Source organism: Rousettus aegyptiacus, unplaced genomic scaffold (assembly GCF_014176215.1).
Source record: "Rousettus aegyptiacus isolate mRouAeg1 unplaced genomic scaffold, mRouAeg1.p scaffold_m13_p_2, whole genome shotgun sequence".
Lineage (NCBI taxonomy): Eukaryota > Metazoa > Chordata > Mammalia > Chiroptera > Pteropodidae > Rousettus > Rousettus aegyptiacus.
The window spans coordinates 119,221,471-119,242,398 of NW_023416295.1; the positions used below are offsets into that span (position 1 = coordinate 119,221,471).

The following is a 20,928-nucleotide window of genomic DNA, read 5'->3' on the forward strand; positions in this document are numbered from 1 at the left end:
GTAGCGGATGGTTAAAACATGGTGCTAGAATATGTAAACCATGACTGAGTCCTCAGTGCCTGCATTGCCACACTTAATGTGCCTGGTAGGTATGGTGGTGACATTGTCAAGAGCTCATACAGATTTTGGACTGTTTATGGGTTCAGCTTCATCACTCCAATGGGCACCCACACTGATGAACCTTTCAAGTCTCAGATATGGACTTGGTTAAAACAGAAGGAGAAGGATCTGGTAAATGTGAGAATGGCTACCATACTTATCTGTAGACCAGTGGTCCCCAACCTTTTTGACACCAAGGACCAATGCTCCTATGAGAATCTAATGCTTGAAGATATGAGGCGGAGCTGAGTCAGTGATGCTAGCGCTGGGGAGTGACTGCAAATACAGACAGAGCTTCGCTCTCTCACCTGCCACTCACCTCCTGTTATGCAGCCCAGTTCCTCACAGGAGTCCACAGACCAGGGGTTGGAGACTCCTGCTGTAGACCATAAGAAGTTTCAAGCCTCTCTGCAAAGTGTAGGTTTGTCCAAGAGGTCACAGTGCTATTTTCCTCTGTTGCAAAGACTACAGAGATGGGTTTGCTGTGTTTTGTTGCCTGCGATATTGTTTTGTTTTGGTGGAACACGGATTTTTTTTTAAGCCAAGGGAAACATTGAGTGTTCTGTGATGGTTACTTCAGCTTGGCAAACTACTGTGTAAATTCACTGGCAGATGCTAGAAAAGTTGTACTTCCTGGTAATAACAAAGTTTTTATTTTTGTGCCCTATGCCCAAAACAATTTGCAGTTCTAAAATATGACATGTGTGATAATGCTAGATGTTTATGTTTTCTCTTGAGGAATTATTTCATATCACTGAGTGGAGGTATAAATTTTGAATTAATTATAGTGAATAGAATGTTCTACATTCCTTTCTACAAGCCAAGAATAATGATTGGATGAAGTACCATTAACATTTACTGTGCACTAATTTAGACAGTGGGTAGGGTATTGGTATGTGTGTTTGTGTTGTCTTTCAATGTTTTGTTGAGATATTAAACCATCTGTTCTTACGCATAAACGTTTTTCTGGGATTCAGATGCTATTATGGGTTATGATATGGTTCTGTGATTATTATGAGGTGATCAGACTGTTTATAAGAAAATCCTACTTTAGGGGCCTTTTAATGGTCACTAAAGGCTTAGGTTAGCAAAACAGCTCTCCTCTTGGAGGCAGATTGTTTTTTTACAAATGTTAGTATGGTTAATTTTAAGTATCGGACTCCTAAATTAAATGATATTTCCAAATTCTTACATTAAGATGACATTTTTGTATTTATTTGGACTGTAGTTCATTCTCAAGATTAAGTAGTGTCATTACTAATTGCTTTTCATTCTCATCAAATTCCTAAGAACAGTTATAAAGCTCAAAATCGACCACCATGCAGGATAATAGTTTAATCTGTAAAGTCAATAAAAATCATATAAACATGTTTAGAGTATGAGTATTATAAAAATATAATTAACACCAAATGTTTACTACTGTCAATAAAATAGTCACATTCCAAAACACTTTAGAACATTCTAGGTATGAATTTGTGAGCAAAGTTTAAAGATTTACAGTACGTCTAGCAAAAGATTTCCTTCTGGGGGAAAAAAAAAAAGCTTTAAATCAGTAATTCTCATCTACTTGCCCACCCAGAACACTTGGTAATACAGCACATACCCACAACAATGGCGTCCCTTCCCTCAAAAGGAGTAAAAACAAAGGGTGGGAGAAGGAATCACACATGAGTATCACTAACAGGAGCCCCCAGTTACTTTTAACACTCTCCTGTTGGTGCATCTACCCTTCGCCACCCTCCCTTGAGGACCACAGATTAAAATAGATTTAAACTTGATGCAGCTCTCCAATTGCTTTCTGCAGGTACAAATTTAAAGCGACTGCTTTAGTTTTAAAGCTTATAAATACTTTAATGCAAACATATTTTTTCATCAAAAAGATGTAGTGTGCACATTTTCTAATTGATCATCTTTACATACAAATTGTATTTGCTTTAACAGTTACTATAAAATGTGAAATGTATAGTAGTGAGTGAGTAGTGGATATAAAAATGTGACTAGTCTATCTTTATATTACAGCACCATCCAGTAGAAAACCAGGAGACCCCCTTGTCATTTCAGATATCAAAAAAGGCAGTGTGGCACACAGGTAAGGAAAATGGGTTTTCTGATTCATTCCAAGGCATTTCTTAATTAAAGCAAATATGACCTCTGCCACACCCTAGGTCAATCTTGCTAATGGATCATGCTATTCTCAATATTTTCCATGCAGCCACTATTAATCGATCATATTTGACATTCCTAATGTCGATGGCTATTGTAGATCTCTTTATTCCTGCACCCAGTGGAAACAACCAACACCTGAAAATGTTTTTTAGGATCCTCATGAAGCCGACATAGGCTCTCCTTCACTGACCATATCCGTCTTTCATTTTCCAACTAAAAAACTGAAAGCAGCCCCAATTATGACAGAAACTCCACATGGACATATTAGCTTATGAAAGAGCTTTGCTGATGCCAGAATGTCCTCCCTGGCCAAGCCAGATCCTCAAGTCTTAGTCTCCTCTTTGGTCCATATACCATCAAAATCAAAGAGTCTCAAACTTTTGGTTTCACAGATCAAAAATATTTTTTTAAATAGTGGTATGAGATTGTTAACTTTTTTTCTCCAGTTAAGAACTTGTAAAAAATCCCATCTATTATCACAGCCATTTCATTAAAGAAATACTTTAACACTTAAAGGCAGGAAGAACATTGTTCAAGTTTAGGTATATAGTTATAGGCTCAGATGCTGTGACAGAGACTCGTAAGTAGAGTGTATCAAACAAAAGTTTGTCTTTCACATGACAGTTGGAAAGTAGGCAGGCAATGCAGAGTGGGGAAGCAGCTCTGCCATCAACTTGCTCAGCATTGCAATTTTCTAGCTACTTGAGGGAGGTGGGGGTGGTGCCAAGACAGTGTTAGGCATACATCTTTAGGGAGTGATCCCGAAGAAGGGAGAGTGGATACTGGGAAGCAATTAGCAACCACTGTCACAGACATAATGCATAAAAATAGTTCTTACCAAAACATACCCTTCTTTACAAATGTGTGTATACATATGTGCACATATAAACACATATACATTCTTATTATTTTTCTCATTTCATGATGGACCTTTAAAACTTTCAACAGACCTGCAGCAGTTCACAGCTAGTATTAGACTGTCAGTGACCACACTCCAGATAGGTAGCATTGGATCTAGCTTTTCTTCCTACTGCAGCCATGGTGAATTTCCCTGTGCAGCTGGAAGTGGCAGAAGTATCAAGTCTCAGACCTCCACTGAGTCCATCCCCCCTTGACTTCCCTCACTTACTCAGTCAACCCTTTTTTGAACCTGGACTGCCCAGGTTCAAAAGCGGCACACAGTGCAGAGAAGCATAAAGACACCGTTCTCTTTAGACCCCAGATCTCACCTCCCCCAGATCTCATCTCCCTTCCCAGGAACCTTAGATTTCCCGAGTGAAGCTTGCAGTGTTGTCTTGGTCTAATAGAAGAAGGCATAAGAAAAAAATGTTTTTAATACTCCACATTTTAATGTCACAGTGGCCATCCAAAATAAGACTGGGAAAAATGAACGGGTTGTCAATAAAATTTAATTTAAAGACAGTCAAAGAACCTCTTTCCCTCTAAAGACTACCATAATGCTGCATTAAGCTTAATGCTTCTTATATGGCCTGCTTAAGTGCTCATCGTTACTCATGTGCTGCTGTTTATTTACTAACAGAACTGGAACCCTGGAACTTGGGGATAAATTACTCGCGATAGATAACATTCGGCTGGACAACTGTTCCATGGAAGATGCAGTTCAGATCCTCCAGCAGTGTGAAGACCTGGTGAAGCTCAAAATCCGCAAAGATGAAGATAATTCAGGTGTCGATAGCCTCCTTTGTTAAGACTGGTTTTTCTAACTGTCCATCTGTCACAAAAGATATTAGATCTGATTTTTACATACAGCAGCTGGCTAGTGACATTGCCTCAGAGTTTTACTTAGCTAAAAAGGTTTTTAAATTGTGCATTGAAAGTGTCGTATCAATTTTAAGTAATGGTGCTTTTAAATGATATAATTAAGATATTTTCATTACATAAACATCTTTATAACTGTGGTAAAATAATTTAATTTGTAAAAGGAAAACTAAATTATCTCCCAATACCACCCTAATACAATGGAACAAGTCATTTTCAACTTGGTATTTACATCACATAATTACAACCATAGCACATATTACATTTTTACTTAATTTTATAATATTTTACCATTTTATAAACCCTTAATATCTATCACTTTATTTACTGCCTATAATTTATTTACCATTCTTCTCTTCTTACTTATATCACTTTTAATTGTTTATTATTATAGATAGCACATTCATGGATATCTTTATGCTTAGATATCTTTATTCAACTTTTCTTCTTTTGAATAATTTCCTTAGGAAATATTGCTAGAAGTAGGATTGCTGAGTCAGATTAAAAAGGAAATTTTATGATTCCTGATGAGTTTGGCACCATGTCGCTTTCTAAAAGGGTTATATCCATTTTTAGCTCTTTCAGCAATGTGTGAATACAGTGGAGCAGTGCTTCTCAAACTTCCGTGAGCCTTAGAACCACCTGTAGAGCTTGTTAAAACACAGTTCCTGGCCACTATCCCCAGATAGGGCCTGAGAATCTGCATGTCCAACAAGCTCCCTCGTAATGCCGCTGTGGTTGGGGGACCGCAGTCTAAGAAGCCCTCTTACCTGATTCTAAGAACCTAAGAGCTCATGGGAAAAAGTCCATTAACTGAAAGAGTTGGCTAATGTGAGAAGTTATAGGAAGTATATATAGACATGTAGATATTTTGGCAGTTTATGGGTGAAGCCAAGGCTTTTCGTATGCATAGTCTGCTGATTAGAGTTACAAGTCTTTTCACTCATTTTTTTGCTAAACCATACCCATAATATATAGTTTATGATTTCCAGTTTGGGGCTTTTTTGTTTATTTATTTTAATACGATGGAATTTTAAAAATGTAAAACAATCTGAATACTTACTCCATCTAGATTTTTTTTTCCAATGTTTTCAAGTTTTTCCTTTACATAATTAACAGTAGATTTTTGCCTAATGACCCTCCGCCCTTATTGAATCTTTCCAAAGCATTTGATTTTTTTTTTTTACACACCTACAGCACCTGGTCTTCCTAGGTGGCCTCCCATCCAAGTACTCACCAGGCCCAACCCTGCTTAGCTTCCAAGAGCAGACAGGATCAGGCTTGTTCAGAGTGGCATGGCCATAGACTGATTTTTTTTATAAAACCACTACACTCATATTTCATAGGTTATGTAAAATTCATTAAATTACATAGCTACAATATTAAGTAAAACTGGCATAAAACAGGTTTGGGAATAAATGTAATTGACTCAATTTTTAAGCTGACAGCTTAAGCAGTTGCAGAAGCAGAAGTACACAGGGGTACTAGAAAGATAAACCTATTTATCTGGAGCATTCCATGGCATTGGTAGATATTTACAGAGGAGAGCAACAATTAATCCAGGAAATTGATTAATTGGAGATTGGTTAAGAGAGCTTCTGCTGTGTATAATTCCATTTAAACCAATAATGAATTATCGTTCAAGTTCTGGAATCGCTTGTAATCAAACAAGCTAGATCTAGAGTTCATGTTCATGCCAGGCGATGTATTTATGATTCCTATTCAAAATCAAAACAAGTTGGTAGTTACATCCATCAGTACATCATCATAAGGATGATTATGTCCAAATATATTTTATAACCAGCAGTTTAAAATATGCAGTTTCTTTTCTACTCGTTATTCTCCAAGCAACTGATTTTCTGTACCAACATTTGCATTCCTCTCCTTACAAGCATGCTTCAACTGTACTTTCTTTTAGGGATTTCTTTCAAAAGAAGGATAAAGCCTCCAGTATCCCTCTAGGTTCTGTACTAGGGAAGAGGCAAAGCCCTGTGGGGAACCCCAGTTTGCATGATTTGCCAGGCTAAGCAGATCTCAGCTACCTTTCTTGTCAACTGAAAAAGCCAAGCCAGAGGTGAATATGTTTGGAGCTCACTGCTGGCAGCACTCTAATTTCAAAGCCAGGCTGAGCAGACATGTTGGAAGCAGTTTCAGAAACAACTGAGCACTTGGAGAGCCGGATAATACTTTTGATGCTGCTTTCCCTCAGCTCGGGTTCTCCCCTTTAGACCTTTACCCCTATGATCCCTATGCCTAACATTATGGTAATTATCACACTTATTAAGTAGTTTTTTTAATCTTTAAAAGGCCCTGAATTCTTCCATTGTAAACCATGCACCTACCTAAAATAAGACTATAATTATAGGTGTGGGGGGACATACTGTATAGATTAGTTCAAGGCAGACTTTGTAGTCATAAAAAGCATGTGTGTTAAAATCAGACCTGAGTTTAAAGTTCAGCTCGACCACACTTGAGTTGTGCAAGTTCAGGCAAGTTACTTAACCTATCTGAGATGCGATTCCATTTTCAGTAATGTGCACCTGATGATGCCAACCTCGGGGAGCTGTTGTAACTTGTTGAGCGAGATATTCATTGGCACTATGTTCGATGTTCAATGTTCAATAACTGGGGACTATTTTTATTATTATCACATCCTGAAATGCTTCTTCCCACATTTGTTCTGATCCTTCATCAAAATATAAATAAGCGAAAAATAAGTATTAATCATTGCAACAGTCACCGATTTTGGAATTTTGGAGTTTGGGTACTATGCTTCATCTGAAACTAAGCTAGTGATCTGAATTGCTGCCATCCTTTGTCTCAGTAATGGTAATATCCAGCATGTATTCTCTACTCCCTGAAATATTGCTCATGTTAATATTGGACTTTCTGTACTCCAGGAGTCTTCCAGTTCTTTCCTTAACTCTCTGCTCCTCTCCATCCCTGGTTCCCTCATCAGTTATAGAAAGTTTATCACTCTGCTTGGTATAACTCGGTTTCCTAAGGAGTACCGAAGTTGGGTTTAACAGATGGTACTTCAAAATGTAAGCATATTCCAGCTACACTGGCTTCATTGCTTTGCCAAGGAGATGGTAGAACTATTCTCAAATGTTGTTCGAGCCTTTATTTTTCATTCAGTCATGCAATCAGTATTTATTTAGTGTTTGTGAGGTGCAAGGTACGGTGCTAGGGACTGCCAGTTCTTAGATTAAAAAGACATAATCCCTGGCCTTAAATCAGTCACCACTTTATAGGAGAGACAGAAGAAAATCAATAAGTAACAACGTGATGAATGTTCTAGGCATAAACACAAAATGTTAACAGAATGTGGAGGTAGCCATTGGTACCTGGGAAGCTCGAGGAAATGCTTTTGACAACCTTAGTCTTCAAAGTTTGGGGGAGCTATCGCTAGAATTAATCAGAGGAAGAATATGAGGCAAAGCGGGAGGCCAGAGAGCATAGCACATCCTAATAGCAGATGTAGCTGAAGCAAAAATTATGTGTAAGGACTCAGTAGTAGGTAAGTAGAAAGATATGCCAGATCATTACATTCCTTCTAAACCATGTTAAGACATCTGAACTAACCCCACAAGCCAATGGGGAGGACTTATAGCAGGGGAGTGAGACCATGGTATTTGATCTGTGAACACAGGTTGCAGTTATTTTCTGAAGTATTGAATGAAGCATTCAAGAGAGTCTGAATCAACTGTTTCTAGCTCAGACTAGAAGAAGCAGTAGAATGAAATGACTAAGAACACTAAACAGGGTTCACAACTGACAGTCTGGGAAATGGAAAAATAACTGCTCTGAGCATCATTTTCCTCATCTATAAATGACCATTTGCTGCCTACTTCCCATGGCTGTTTTAAGGATCAGAGGAGGTGATATATTGAAGTGCTCAGCAATAATATGTGGCACCCAGTAAGGCCCAATGGGTGCTAACTATCAACAGTCGTTTTTAGGAAGTGATTAAAGCCAATCTTAGCTTTATTTTACAGTCGCCAAAACTTTCAAAACGCTTGGGATTGTGGGGATTTTTCTCCCCCATATTCAGAGACCATTCTGTCTTCAGGGGCTTTTGCATTTGCTAGCATTCATTACCACGGGAACGTAAATCAAGTCAAGCCTAATGGTTTCTTCCTGGGTCTGAAGATCCAGAAACAATGTCTATTACCCAATCCCCAGGCCCCCAAAGATGCAAGTAACCTGCTTGAAATAAAATCTATTGTTTTGCCTTGATTGCATCTAGATCGAATATAAATGGAGAAAGGAGAGTTTGAAGATCCAAGAAGGAACCCTGAAGCGAAACAGTAGAGAATTGGGGGAAATTGTGGGAAGTGATAAATGGAGGCTTCCAAACCTGTCCCATATAATTTAGAAGGGTCTGCTTAGACCACACAACAGTAAGGAAGCTGTTTGTGCGAGGGGTTCATTTTTTCAGTCCCGTTCCCCTTCAAGACATGTAGCCATGCTCTGAAATGCATTCCATTACTTTCGGTTGAAATGAACTTAGATTGACCTGTGCATTTATGCATTCAAAGGCTCTCTCCCAAATCCAAGTCTCCTATCCGGCCACAGAAGCAGCTGCCATTATGGATTCAAGCCAGATAGCGCTCATTCTGTTAAACAGGCAGCACTCCAGAAGCCGGAAAATAACATTGCAGATAAGTAATGCTGCAATTTTGCATCTGTTCTGTGGTCCCATTAATTTTCTTAACTAGAGCTGAGCATAACAAACAAGTAGGCTGGCCCCCTTTCGTGTCTTTCCCTAATAGTTGTAAACCGTCTGTTGTGATATAAAAGCTGCTTATGATATCATTAACATCTGGTTAGGTTTGCTTTGCAACTTACTGGTGATCCTGTAAGTTTTCTCCTTTTCAGAAAGTTCCTGTTCTAGTTAAACACTCCAGTTGCTCCTTTCTAAGCTTTCCAAGCTGGAGCAGCCTCGAAGAGAGACTGTCTTGGAGCACTTCCACTCCCGAAATGGTCTGAGCATAACTGGCAGTTATCACCCTCATCCTAAGCTTCAGGGTTTTCCACGTGCCAGTTGGGCTGTAGCCCGAGAAGGCAGATGGATTTGGAAGTGCAGCCTGAAGCTGACTCAACTACTGTTGGGAATGTGAAGGGAGGGTGTTCTAGGTTTGTTGGTTCCCACAGTGGCAGCCCAGGTCCTATTCTCCCACTTTGAATGAGCCAGATTGGGTTTGCATCACTTTGGAGAAGGGACCTAGACTTTGGAGTAGCAAGGTGGATGATTCACAAGCTCCCTTAGAGACCTCTTCCCTTGGAACCAGTGACTGCATGCTAATATTAACATTCATTCATCCCTTCACTCATTTGTTCAGGCATCTGAAGTGTCCTTGGAGCCAGACATAGTTCTAGGCTCTGGGGATATGAAGATGAAAGTCTTTGTTTTCAAGGTGATCCTATTCTAACAGAGGAGACAAGTAGAGAGATAATTAAAACATCTACTGAAAAGTATATACTAGGACTTCTCAGTGGGGACCCAGATTGGTTCTCAGGGAGCAGAAAAGCTTAGATATTACGTTACAATAGTTCGTGGCCTTCCAAAGCTCAACCCTACCTTACTGAATCTTATTCCTTCATATTTAATTTCTCTCATTAGGGAGAATTTTAATTTAATTTTCTCCTTATTGGGGCGTGAGGGCCAGAATTAAAACAAAAAGATGAGAAACACTAGAAGAATATACAGGAGCTACAGGATCTCATAGGAAAGGCCTCCAGCCCAAGCTGAGAAGCCAGGAAGCCTGAAGGAAGAGACATCTGAGCCAAGTTTTAAAGTAAGAGTAAAGTTCTCCAAGGGAAGAAAGGTGTTTGAGCACAGGGAGTAATAAGTGCAAGATTAAAGATGTTAGAAAGATGTTTTTTTAAAGAACTGCAGATTATGAGGAAGAATTTAGGAAGCTGGATTGGAACGGGAGGGTAGTGTGACCCTCTGGCGACCCAGAGGCTCCAGCTCAGCTCATGCAAAGAAAGGGGCTGTATGTTATTCTTAAGGGATTGGGGAGCCAATGAAAAGCATCAAGTAATAGAGTAAAGTATTCAGATTTATGTCTTTAAAATATTCTAGGAAAAAAAGAAAAGGAATTATGTGTTGGCAGCACGGGTGAAAATAAATATGAGGGAGAGAGGCAAAGGCTGGGTCTCTAGTGGGGAATAAAAAAATATTGGAAGAAATCATAGTAATGAAAAATTGGGTAGAGCTGAGATGGGGTCCTCCTCTAGAGCAAGTGGCAATGGGACACTCTGGGACCTGGCCTTGAGGGGTCTCATAAGGGTCTGGATGAGACATGTACAGCCTACCACCATTGCCTGTGAAAGTAAGGAAGTCAAACTCATTCAACGTCTGTTTAGTCAAGGCATTTACATAGGGTTTTTATTGAATTAAATATTTATTATTAAATAAATATTATAAAATTTTAAATTAAATATTATTTAATAAAATATTTTATTGATTTTTAATATTATTATAAAAACTTAGGTATATTAAAAATATGGGAAATGCTATAATGAACCATCATGCATCACCTAGCATTAACAGTTATTATAATCAATCATGTTTCATCTGTACTCCCATCCGAATTTAACATATAAAATATGTAACTAAATATTATCACAGTTTAAAATATTAGCAGGAATTCTTAATATTAAATATTCACTCGATGTTTCCATTTGGCTGATTTTAATATACATCTATAGGTAGGTAGGTAGGTAGGTAGATAGATAGATAGATAGATAGATGATAAACAGATTTATTTTTCTAAAATAATTTAGATTAGGATCCAAAGGGATCAACTCATTGCTTTTGGTTATAACATCTCTTAAAACTCCCCTTTCTCTTTTTCGTTTCTGGCAGTTTATTTGTTGAAGAAATCAGAAATAAGCTTATATTTCTGTCATAATCTAAATTCAGCATCACTTTTTTCTTCCCTCATCTTCCCACCAGGTTGTGGTCACAAGTATGTGTCCTTCATTAAGTTGCTGCCATTTTCTTGATTTACATCTCCATCACTATTTAAACGTACTGAGTGCCCTAACAATTGCCTTCTAGTTATAGTGAGGCCTCAAGGACTAATTAAAATGTCTCCACATAAAGTAGCCTAAAACTGACTGTCCTAACTTGTTTACTTCATTGCTGGTGCTATTTTGTCATCTTCAAGATTCAAGGTGCAGAATTGTCCAAAGATAATAGAGGAGACTCAATCTGGTTGCCTGTAAAATGAGCTCATGAGAACCAGGTTTGCCCAGTAGCTGGGACGGCACTCTGATCAGCTCTGCATGGACCAGTGGTTGTTTTCATCTGCATTGAAGTTTCAGCTGAAACTTCTCACAGGTGTCTGGCTTCTGGGCAGCTGGATTTCAGGATTTCCCACAACACACAGAAAGAGCTGATGGCCAAATCGAGAATGCCTGGGGCCCACTGACAAAGTATGCTCCTGCCTGCCCTAAGGGAGAACAATGAAGGGTCAGAGTCTTTCCAGCTGAATACGCACCCACACTGAATGACCAGCAGAGTGCCCAGTGGTAACTGACGTAACTATGCCAGAGTTTTCTAATCAAATGACTCGCGTATATTTTTATCCAGAATATAGTTGGCGGCACAGGCTGCAAAGTATGTGTAATATACCCAGGAATGCCCTGTTTGTTTATGTCGAAGCCAGCTCCGAAGGGTGATGATACATCACAGTGTAGAAAAATTTAGACTCCGTATTTTGACTACCTGTATCCTGGTGCTTCTCTCAGCAGCTCCTTAGCAGATCGTCTTCAGCTCATTGGCCACAGCTTATGTAGACACCCGGAAGGAGCTTGTGAACCGGAAGGAGTTTGTGAATCGTCAAACAAGAGCTTTGAAGGCTTGATGTAGAGGATTCTCAGCTTTCAATATAAATTTGAGTCTAATATAGAAGATTTTTAAACCCCAAGATGTTGATTTAGACATTGCAGCATGTGGTAGCTGGTCTTTAATTCTCTGCAAGAAGCAGCTTAGGGGTAGAGAGCATGAAGGAAGTAGAGGCGAGGTGCATATTCCAGAACTCTCAACCTATGGCCAGAAGTGAATTAGGCGCTGGTGGGAGAAGACGCATCACTTACTACGTTACTCTATAAACCCTGCATTTTATATTCATTGTGATTCTTCACTGCACACACAGATAACTGAATTGTTCATTTGAACTTTTCTTTTCCTCCTGATTTTAGGGTTTCATATCATAAATGAACAGCTGTTCATTGCAGAAATGTGACTGTGTTAGTGCTTCGCCATGGTAGTCTGACTGTAAAAGCTGACGGTTTTCGTTAAAGTAGCTACTGGACCATTTCTTTGCATTCTTAGGTACAGAAATCGAACAGCTTCTTAACGATTCGCAGCTCCCAGGCCCCAGGAATAAAACAAGAAACACTTAAAAACTTTAAGCAAGTCATAAAGAAATAAGACCCTCTGAATTCTGAGACTTCATATTTGCAACCCTGACACAATCCAAAAACCCACCCATGTTAAAGACATGCCGTGACATCTTTCAGACCAATGCTTGAGCAGACCACTTTCACAAATGTCTTCATACTAATGTTAAATAGTGAAAATTAACATGACATGTGCCAGCCTGGTATGTACTACTGAAACATGGCCTACATGGCTTTTAATCTCAAGAACAGATGAGAGATAATCATTCAAACCTCTGTTTTAATATCCATGAATTCATCGACAGGATTCACATCTTAAGGCAGTTGGTGGAATGATGTGTAAGGGATTCTAGATTTCCCAGCCAACCTCTCTAAACCCCATTTAACTGTGTGGATATTAAAGTTTGTTCCAACTCTTAGTAAAATCGACTTTTGAATATTGAAAGTTAGCTTGCTTGTTAAGGCTGGAAATAGGAATTACGTGGCCTGATTCCTTTGTCACTGCACGACGCTCTCCTCCCATATTGCCTCCTCAGCCATGTGTTCATTCCACAGGTATTTATGGCTCACTTACAAAATATTGGGCAAGTGTGTGTGAGGCATAGATACAGTCTAAAGAGCCTGCAGTGCCAACTGGGTGAATCACTCACAGGTTTAGAACATAAGTCATTAGGCAGTGAACGGACCATCTCTCTAATTAGAATGTAACATCCTGCTAAAGTAATGCTACTTCCCGAAATAATTATTTTGAGACATAATGTTTTGATGATGATTTTTGCATTTCTTATTTTATGTCTGAACACATGTGACTTATTACTTTGCTTTTTCTGAAGTAACCAATTATGACTCCTTGGCATTTATTGCAGATGAGCAAGAAAGTTCCGGAGCGATTATTTACACCGTGGAGCTTAAGCGCTATGGGGGGCCCCTTGGCATCACGATTTCAGGAACCGAAGAGCCATTTGATCCTATAATTATTTCAAGCCTCACTAAAGGGGGATTAGCTGAAAGGTAAAATTTGAAGGAACTGCTACAATTATCTGTGTCTGATATGGGTTTTCTCTCTCACAGCCACACAAAAACATGCTCCCCTCTCATGCTCGGTTATCTGTTGACTTTTTCAAATCTGCACAAAAGATTGATTTTAGAGCTTGAGAACTCCCAGGCAGAACTCTGACTTGACTTTGAGGGGCCTCTTACAGGCAGTGAAAGGTGTCATGGGCTTAGCGTTGATATTAGTCTCTAGAAATGTATAAACTGACCACAATTGACTGGAGGTAGATTTATATTGTGTTCATTCTGAGAGAGGGAGACTAGAGTTCAGAGAGGTTAAAAGGCTTGTCCAATTCAATTCAGCAAAAATTTACTGAGCCTCTATTACCTGACAGGTGCTGGCCTTAGCTGCCATGTTTTCAGGAGAGGATGACACAGTCTTTGTCTTCAAAGATTTCAGGAAACAAGTGTAGCATCTTAATAATATCTTGTAATTTGGAATGTCCACCTGTTCCTTTGGCAATTTGTTTTCCTTAGCACACACTCCCAACTCCCTCCCCACTCTCTTCTAAACTGCATTTCTTTCTGAGGTATGTTGTGAGGATATTCAAACCTCATAACTAGATCTATCCTGAAGTAACCTAGCTTAGGAATGCACACACATCATTCATGCTAACACTTGAAGACAGAGGTTTGCAAAATAGAGACGTCACATTGCAGATTTTTGGAGCTGCAAGGTGCCATAGAAATCAGCTCATCCAACATCTTCATCTGTAAAACATGGGCACTGAACTGCTCAAGGGGTTAGTTACCCTTTTGGAATTTTGTATTCAGATATTAACAGAGACACCTGTGATATGATTTCTTCAGGCTCCCTCCTGTCCTAAGTATTTCTGTTAGGGAGAAAACAAGAAAAGATTAATGTTTATCTGATTTAGCAAGCTACTGGTTAAGTGTTATATGGCTTATAAGATAGATCTTTCATAAACTGGAGATTTTTCATGAAAGAATGAGGTGATTTTTTTTCAGGTAAAAAAATCCTTTGAGACTAGATGCACTGGTGGACTTGTTAAGCATCCCTTTTTACCCTGTATGACCCAGTGTCCTTCCGTTGCCCTGGTGGCTGTGCCCAGCACAGCTGCCTACTGCCCCAGAAGCAAGCTGCAGTCAGAACACTCAGTTATAAGCAGTGACTCCTTCACTCACTGTAGTTAAAGTGAGCAGAACAACGGGAGGCTAGCACGCAGAATCTCCGCTCTGCAAGCTTCAACTCGGGAGGACAGATCTGAATTTTTACACCATCCCTGGATCTGTCTGCTATGAGTCTACTCCTTCCCCATCCAGTGATTCCATACAAAGACAGAGATGCTGAACATCCAAATTATAAATTCTAATCTGCTAGTTCAGAATTGGGTGAGGATGGGAAAAGAAGGGGAAAGCCCAAAGTTTTATTAGTTTATTGATCAATAAATTAATTTTCTTTTTCTGCATTTCAAATAGCATACGAGGCCCTTTACATATGTCTTCCCATTTAATCTTCAGGGCTTCCCTGTGAGATGACTGTAATGATAAGGAAATTGGCACCCAGAGAGGTTAGAATAAGGTACTAAGGTCCCACAGCTGGTAGGTGGCAGAGTTGCATTCAAACATAACACTACAGTCATGTGCCACATAATGATGTTTTGGTCAAAGATGAACCACGTATACAACAGTTGTCCCATAAGACTATAACAGAGCTGAAAATTTTCTATTGCCTAGTGACATCGTAGCCATGGTAACATTATATTGCAGTGCATTACATGTTTGTGGTAATGCTGGTGTAAACCTATTGCAATGCCAGTTGTATAAAAATATAGCACATTTATGTACAGTACATAATACTTGATAATAATTAATGACTGTTACTGGTTTATGTATTTACTATACTATACATTGTATCATTAGAGTATACTCTTTCTACTTACATAAATTCCTTATAAAACGGTATGCCATGTTACATTGTCAGCAGGTTCATACATCTGGTGTTTACTGAGTCTCTTGATTGCATCATTTCTCTTGTGCTTAATTTAATCTTGTATTATTTTATACTGCAGCCTGCTATAAAGCCTTGTAACCTAGAGTAATAGGCTATATCGTATAGCCTAGGTAGGTGTACTAGTAGGCTGTGCTATCTAGGTTTGTGTATGTGTGCTCTATGATGTTTGCAGACAATGAAATCACCTAATGACAAATTTCTCAGAACATATTCCAGTAGTTAAGCGGTGCATGACTATAATTGATTCCCAAGATCAGCCTTTTTCAATCTTTGGAATCACCAGCAAGGGGCTCTGCCACACCAGGGTCTGGCATTTGTCCCCATCTCTCTGAGCTTCACTTCCCGTGAGCTGGAGCAATGATCGTGTTCAATATTTTCAATTTGTAGAAAGAAGGAATGCCCCGTGCTAAACATCACTACACTTACTGCCCAACGTTGTTCGTTTCCTTGGGATTTTTAAGAGGGATACCAAATGACTCCGCTTTCTTGGAATTTAAAAAGCGCGCGAGTCCATTTTAAATACTAATTAAAACAATTTTTCTAATTTTATTTGAAACTAAAAAGTAATTCACAGCAGATGCTGTTATCTTGTAACATTGCCCAGGAGAAAGCTAGAAGTGGCTTCTAGAGACCCTTGCCAAGTCTTTATTATTATGAATATATAAAGTATGTCGGAGAATTTACATTCAGTGGCATGCAGGGATTATTTCTACTTTTCCTATTACTATTTGGTGTTTCAGAACTGGCGCAATCCACATAGGAGACCGAATCCTCGCCATCAACAGCAGCAGCTTGAAAGGGAAGCCTCTGAGTGAAGCCATCCATTTGCTACAGATGGCAGGAGAGACTGTCACCTTGAAAATTAAGAAACAGACAGATGGTGAGTGGGTCGAGAGCCACAATTAAGGATTTCCAGTGTGTTTCCTTCCCCAAAAGGATGTGCAAATGTCTATGCGTGTATTTCTAGGAAAACGACTCTTTAGCCAGGGAATGTTTGGTATTTTTTTTTATTTAAATTTACTCCAATACTTAAATTCTTTTCCTGTCTTTAAAGCCCAGTCAGCATCAAGTCCCAAGAAATTCCCCATTCCCAGCCACCTGAGCGACCTGGGAGAGACGGAGGAGGACCCCTCTCCAGCTCAGAAGCCAGGCAAACTTGCCGACATGTACCCCTCTACTGTGCCCAGTGTAGACAGTGCTGTGGACTCGTGGGATGGCTCTGGAATTGATGCCAACTATGGGAATCAAGGTATGTCCTAGCCCTAGGGAGCAGAGGGTTTGTCATTGTTGAAGCCCATGTTTCTCAAAGATCCACTCTATGAAGAATATTTTTATTTCACTTATGTACACGTCACCGTAACTGTATAGAATACATTCACTATAGTGGCCTTGCATTTCCTCCTTTTTAATGCTGATAAGTCATGAACATTTATCAAATACTAGCAGACCCCCCATCAGACCTACTGGTGTCCAAGTGTTCAGTCCGCCATAGATTAATATAAGGCTAGCCATACAATAAAGTGGTTCACTGAAGACAGGTACCATTGTCTTACCTTTTTAGCAACCTTTCCACTAAGATGGATTGCGGAATGCTAACAATGTGCATAAGAGAATGATTTGTGAGCCCATTTATTCCTGCCTCCTCCTGACTTTTAATAGAAACCCGTAGGGGTTTCCCTGAATACTCATTATTAGAGAGTTGTAATCACATTACATAAAAGTATTTGGTAGATTTTTCTTCTCAGACATGATCTTCATGTAAGAAAGTATAACCTACATTAAAAGTTAAACCTCATTAACAGAATATAAACACAGAACATGTTAGACCGAATATAGAGTATAAACTAAAAGTTCTTTAAAAAATCTTTTTCCTTCCCAATGCTACACAGCATCAAAAGAGAAGTATAACAAAAAAATCTCTGTATTTCTTGTTATCTGAACATTATTTTCTCACTCTTGCCTTGTATAAATTCTAGTTTCCAAATCTCTTTTGCCCTAGATTTAAGTCCATTAGAGAATAAAATACACAAACATTTGGGAGAACACACGTTTGGGTGTGAGGATTGCTTTGTAACTTGGTTAACTACTTTTTGGGAGAGTGTGTTTCTAATTTGCTCTCTTCCCAGTTTCCCCTTCTTTTTTCTCTCAGTTTGTCTTTGCTTTTGTCACTCTGTTAAATCCCCTGAAGAGTGGAGAAAAAAGAAGTGTTTCAAAGCTGTCAAGTCATTACTTGTTAGAGATGATATTGGAGTTTAGTAGAGAAAATATTTTGAACACCCAAAATAGAATTGGAATTTTACTTATCTGACAATTTTTCCAAGTCATAAGACCTTGTGACAAGTTAGCTATGCCACCAAATAACAAATATTATCATTGCCTGAGAGTCGGTTGGACCACCAGAGGTCACTCTGGATAAAGAACATAGATCAAATTTTATCAACGTAGTCTCCGATGTTTATTTATTAATGTGCTTGCTTATTTATTGTTTATTAATGTGGAGACTTTTCTGATACACAGACTTTTGTGAGGATGCTATTGATCTTAATGAAACCTTCCCCATCAGGTGGCATGTGAGAACTTAGCTCCTCCATCCCTTCACACCATAGAATCAGGACCACAATCAGCATACTAAATAGTGAAAAATGAAGAATCATTTATTATTTAGGAAGCATTTTCAAAATTTGAAGACGTAGATAGGGAATAGTCATAATATTAAATTTGGCATTTATAAGTTAAAAATCTTTATGAGGTTGAAGGGAGATTAAAGTAGAGAAAATGGCAATCGACCAAAGCCTCCCAAGGTGATGAGGAAAGAGTACCAGTACCTTATATCTGTAAAACACTTCCGTGTCTACAAAGCTCTTCCACAAAACTAAGTCCAAGTGATCCTTTTAACGAACATGTCTGTCAAAAGGCTGGTTGAGCACGGGATTTCCACGTTGAGAGAATTTAGAAGTCAGCTAGTCTGACATCCAGTGCAGCCCTGGACGCCATGGCCAGCCTCGCTGCACGCAGTCACGTGGGCGAGAATGCCTGCAGTGACAGGTTGCTCCCTAACTGCTGAGGCAGCTCTCCCATCGCCATGAATGGAGTTCTGGCAGCTCAAAGTCCTTATTCGTATTGAGCAGAAATCCGTCTGCCTGAAGCTTCTGCCTGTTGGTGCCAGGTCTACATCCTCAAGGTCATTAGGAACTACTAACGTCTCTTCCATTTGACAGCCCTTCAGATCCTCAGACAGCTGTCATGTCTCTTTTGAGTCTTTCCTTCTCTAAGCAAAATAGCCCCAGTTGCTTTAACTGTTCTTCACATAACTTACTTTTGAATATCTTTATCATCCTTAGGGGCCTCTCTTCTGAATATGTTCAAATTTAACTCTACTTATTAAAGTATAGCACTCAGAAAGGAAACTCATACAAGAGCCTCACAGCCCAGAGCAGTTCAAGCCTGTCACCTTCATCATTGAAGATTGTAGAACCTATCAATGCAGCCTATCTCAACATAATTATTTTGATGGTCACATCCTATCTGTCATGCATTTTGCGCTTATTGTTTACCAAGATCTCAAAGTCTAGTTTAAGTCCCTTACTTATAATATTGAGTTAAACCAGATTGCTGCAGATTGTGCTTGTAAAGTTGACTTTTTAAAAGCAAGGTGTAGAACTATCCTTTTTTCCTATTAACTCTCATGTTGTGAGATGTAGATTCTCTCTCCAATCTGTCTCTCTGGCCTCTCAGCAGATGCACTACCATTTCCCAGGCAGACTTTGCACATTCTCACTGTACCTTTAAGTCTTCAATAGTTGCCCCATTCCTACGGGGATATTGCACCTCTTTGAGCCAAGAATTGATGTCTCTGCAGCCACATTACTTATTGTTCTCTGCTTCTTGTCCAAAAATGTTAAGCTTTCCCCATTTATTCATTCACTCAGCAAATATGTAATGGCCGGCACAATATAAGGCCAGTATACACTGGGCATACCATGTTGGAAAAGAAACATTAAACTTATTCTCATCGAAGAAGTTACCCAGCTGAAGAGCCAGACAATTAACCACTGGTGTGAAATCACTGAAAAGGGGAAACGAGTGAAGTGATCAAAGCTGATAGAGAAAGAAGGCATGTGCCCAAAGAAGTCTCACAACGGGATGGCTCTCAATTCTACTATGTAGCTCCAGGATGCGAACTTCTAGTCTGTCTCTGGGTCAGCTTCTTTCAGTTTCCATTCTCTATATGTATGCCCTTCTGCCTTGTCAAAATCATATGCTTTTGGCCCCCTTATCTTATTTATTCTGCCTTCTAACTCTGAGAAAAAAACTCTGATTGCTTTCCTGGGCTTTAGCAAAGGTCAATCAATGTAAGAGGAGACTTACAAATTGGTGGTACCTGGACTCGTTCATTCTCATGGACAGTGAGCATTTCGTGATGTCTGCAATTCTTGACTGTCAACTCAAGTAGCTATGTTTTGTCTTGTCCTATCATAATCTTTAGTATTTCTCTCTTTCGAGCTCATTTTTTCAGCTTTATTGAGGTATAATTAACAAAGAAAGTTGTATATATTTAAAGTATATAATGTGATGATTCGATATACATACATATTGTGAAATGATTCTTGCCATCGAGTTAATTGACACATCTGTCACCTCACATAGTTACCATTTATGTGTATGTGTGTGTGTGTGTAAGACGAGATCTGCTTTCTAAGCAAAGGTCAATACTATACAGTATTATTAACTATAGTCACCATGCTGTACGTTAGATCCCTAGAACTTATTCATCTATGACAGTTTGTATCTTTAGAGCAACATCTCTTTATTTCTCCCATTCCCTTGTCCCTGATAACCACATTCTACTCTCTATTCCTATGAGTTTGACTGTTTTATTAGGTTCCATATATAAGTGAGCTTACATAGTCTTTGTCTTCCTCTCTCTGGCTTATTTCACTTAGTATATTGTCTTCTGGGTTCATCTCTGTTGTTGCAAATGACAGGATTTCTTTATTTATAGCTAAATAATTTTCCATCATATGTATCTGAATGTACGTGTGTGTGTGTATACATATATATACACACATTACATTTTTATCCATTCATCTGTCAACACTTAGGTTGTTTTCATATCTTGGCCATTATAAATAATACTACAATGGCAATAAAGATATCTCTTAGAGATATCAATTTTCCTTTGGATGTAAACCCAGTAGGGTTACTGGATTTTTTCTGAGGTCATTTTGATCAATTGTATTCTCTCAAGGAAAAAAAGAAATCTATTTTATCCAGGTTTTCAAATATATTTGCATATGATTAAGCTCTTATTTGATTTTTTATTTTCTAGGTTTCTATAATTATATCGCCAACATTGTTCCTTATTTGTGTATTTGTGTTTTTATTCTCTTTTCCCATGATTATATTGGTACTGGTTTATTTTCATTTAGTATTTTCCC

General features: G+C 38.8%; 1 protein-coding gene and 1 pseudogene across 20 annotated transcripts in view; one reads left to right on the top strand and one right to left on the bottom strand.

Annotated features, from left to right (window-relative positions):
• The window catches only part of GRIP1 (glutamate receptor interacting protein 1), a 585,894-nt gene that overhangs the window by 533,410 nt on the left and 31,556 nt on the right, over window positions 1-20,928 (top strand). For all 20 annotated transcript variants that reach the window (XM_036238016.1, XM_036238017.1, XM_016148483.2 and 17 more), the window contains 5 exons: window positions 2,119-2,188; window positions 3,806-3,951; window positions 13,329-13,473; window positions 16,231-16,370; window positions 16,545-16,739. In XM_036238016.1, coding sequence (XP_036093909.1) covers window positions 2,119-2,188; window positions 3,806-3,951; window positions 13,329-13,473; window positions 16,231-16,370; window positions 16,545-16,739 — 696 coding nt within the window. The remainder of the gene's footprint in view (window positions 1-2,118; window positions 2,189-3,805; window positions 3,952-13,328; window positions 13,474-16,230; window positions 16,371-16,544; window positions 16,740-20,928) is intronic.
• On the bottom strand, window positions 5,233-5,351 carry LOC118614818 (annotated as a pseudogene).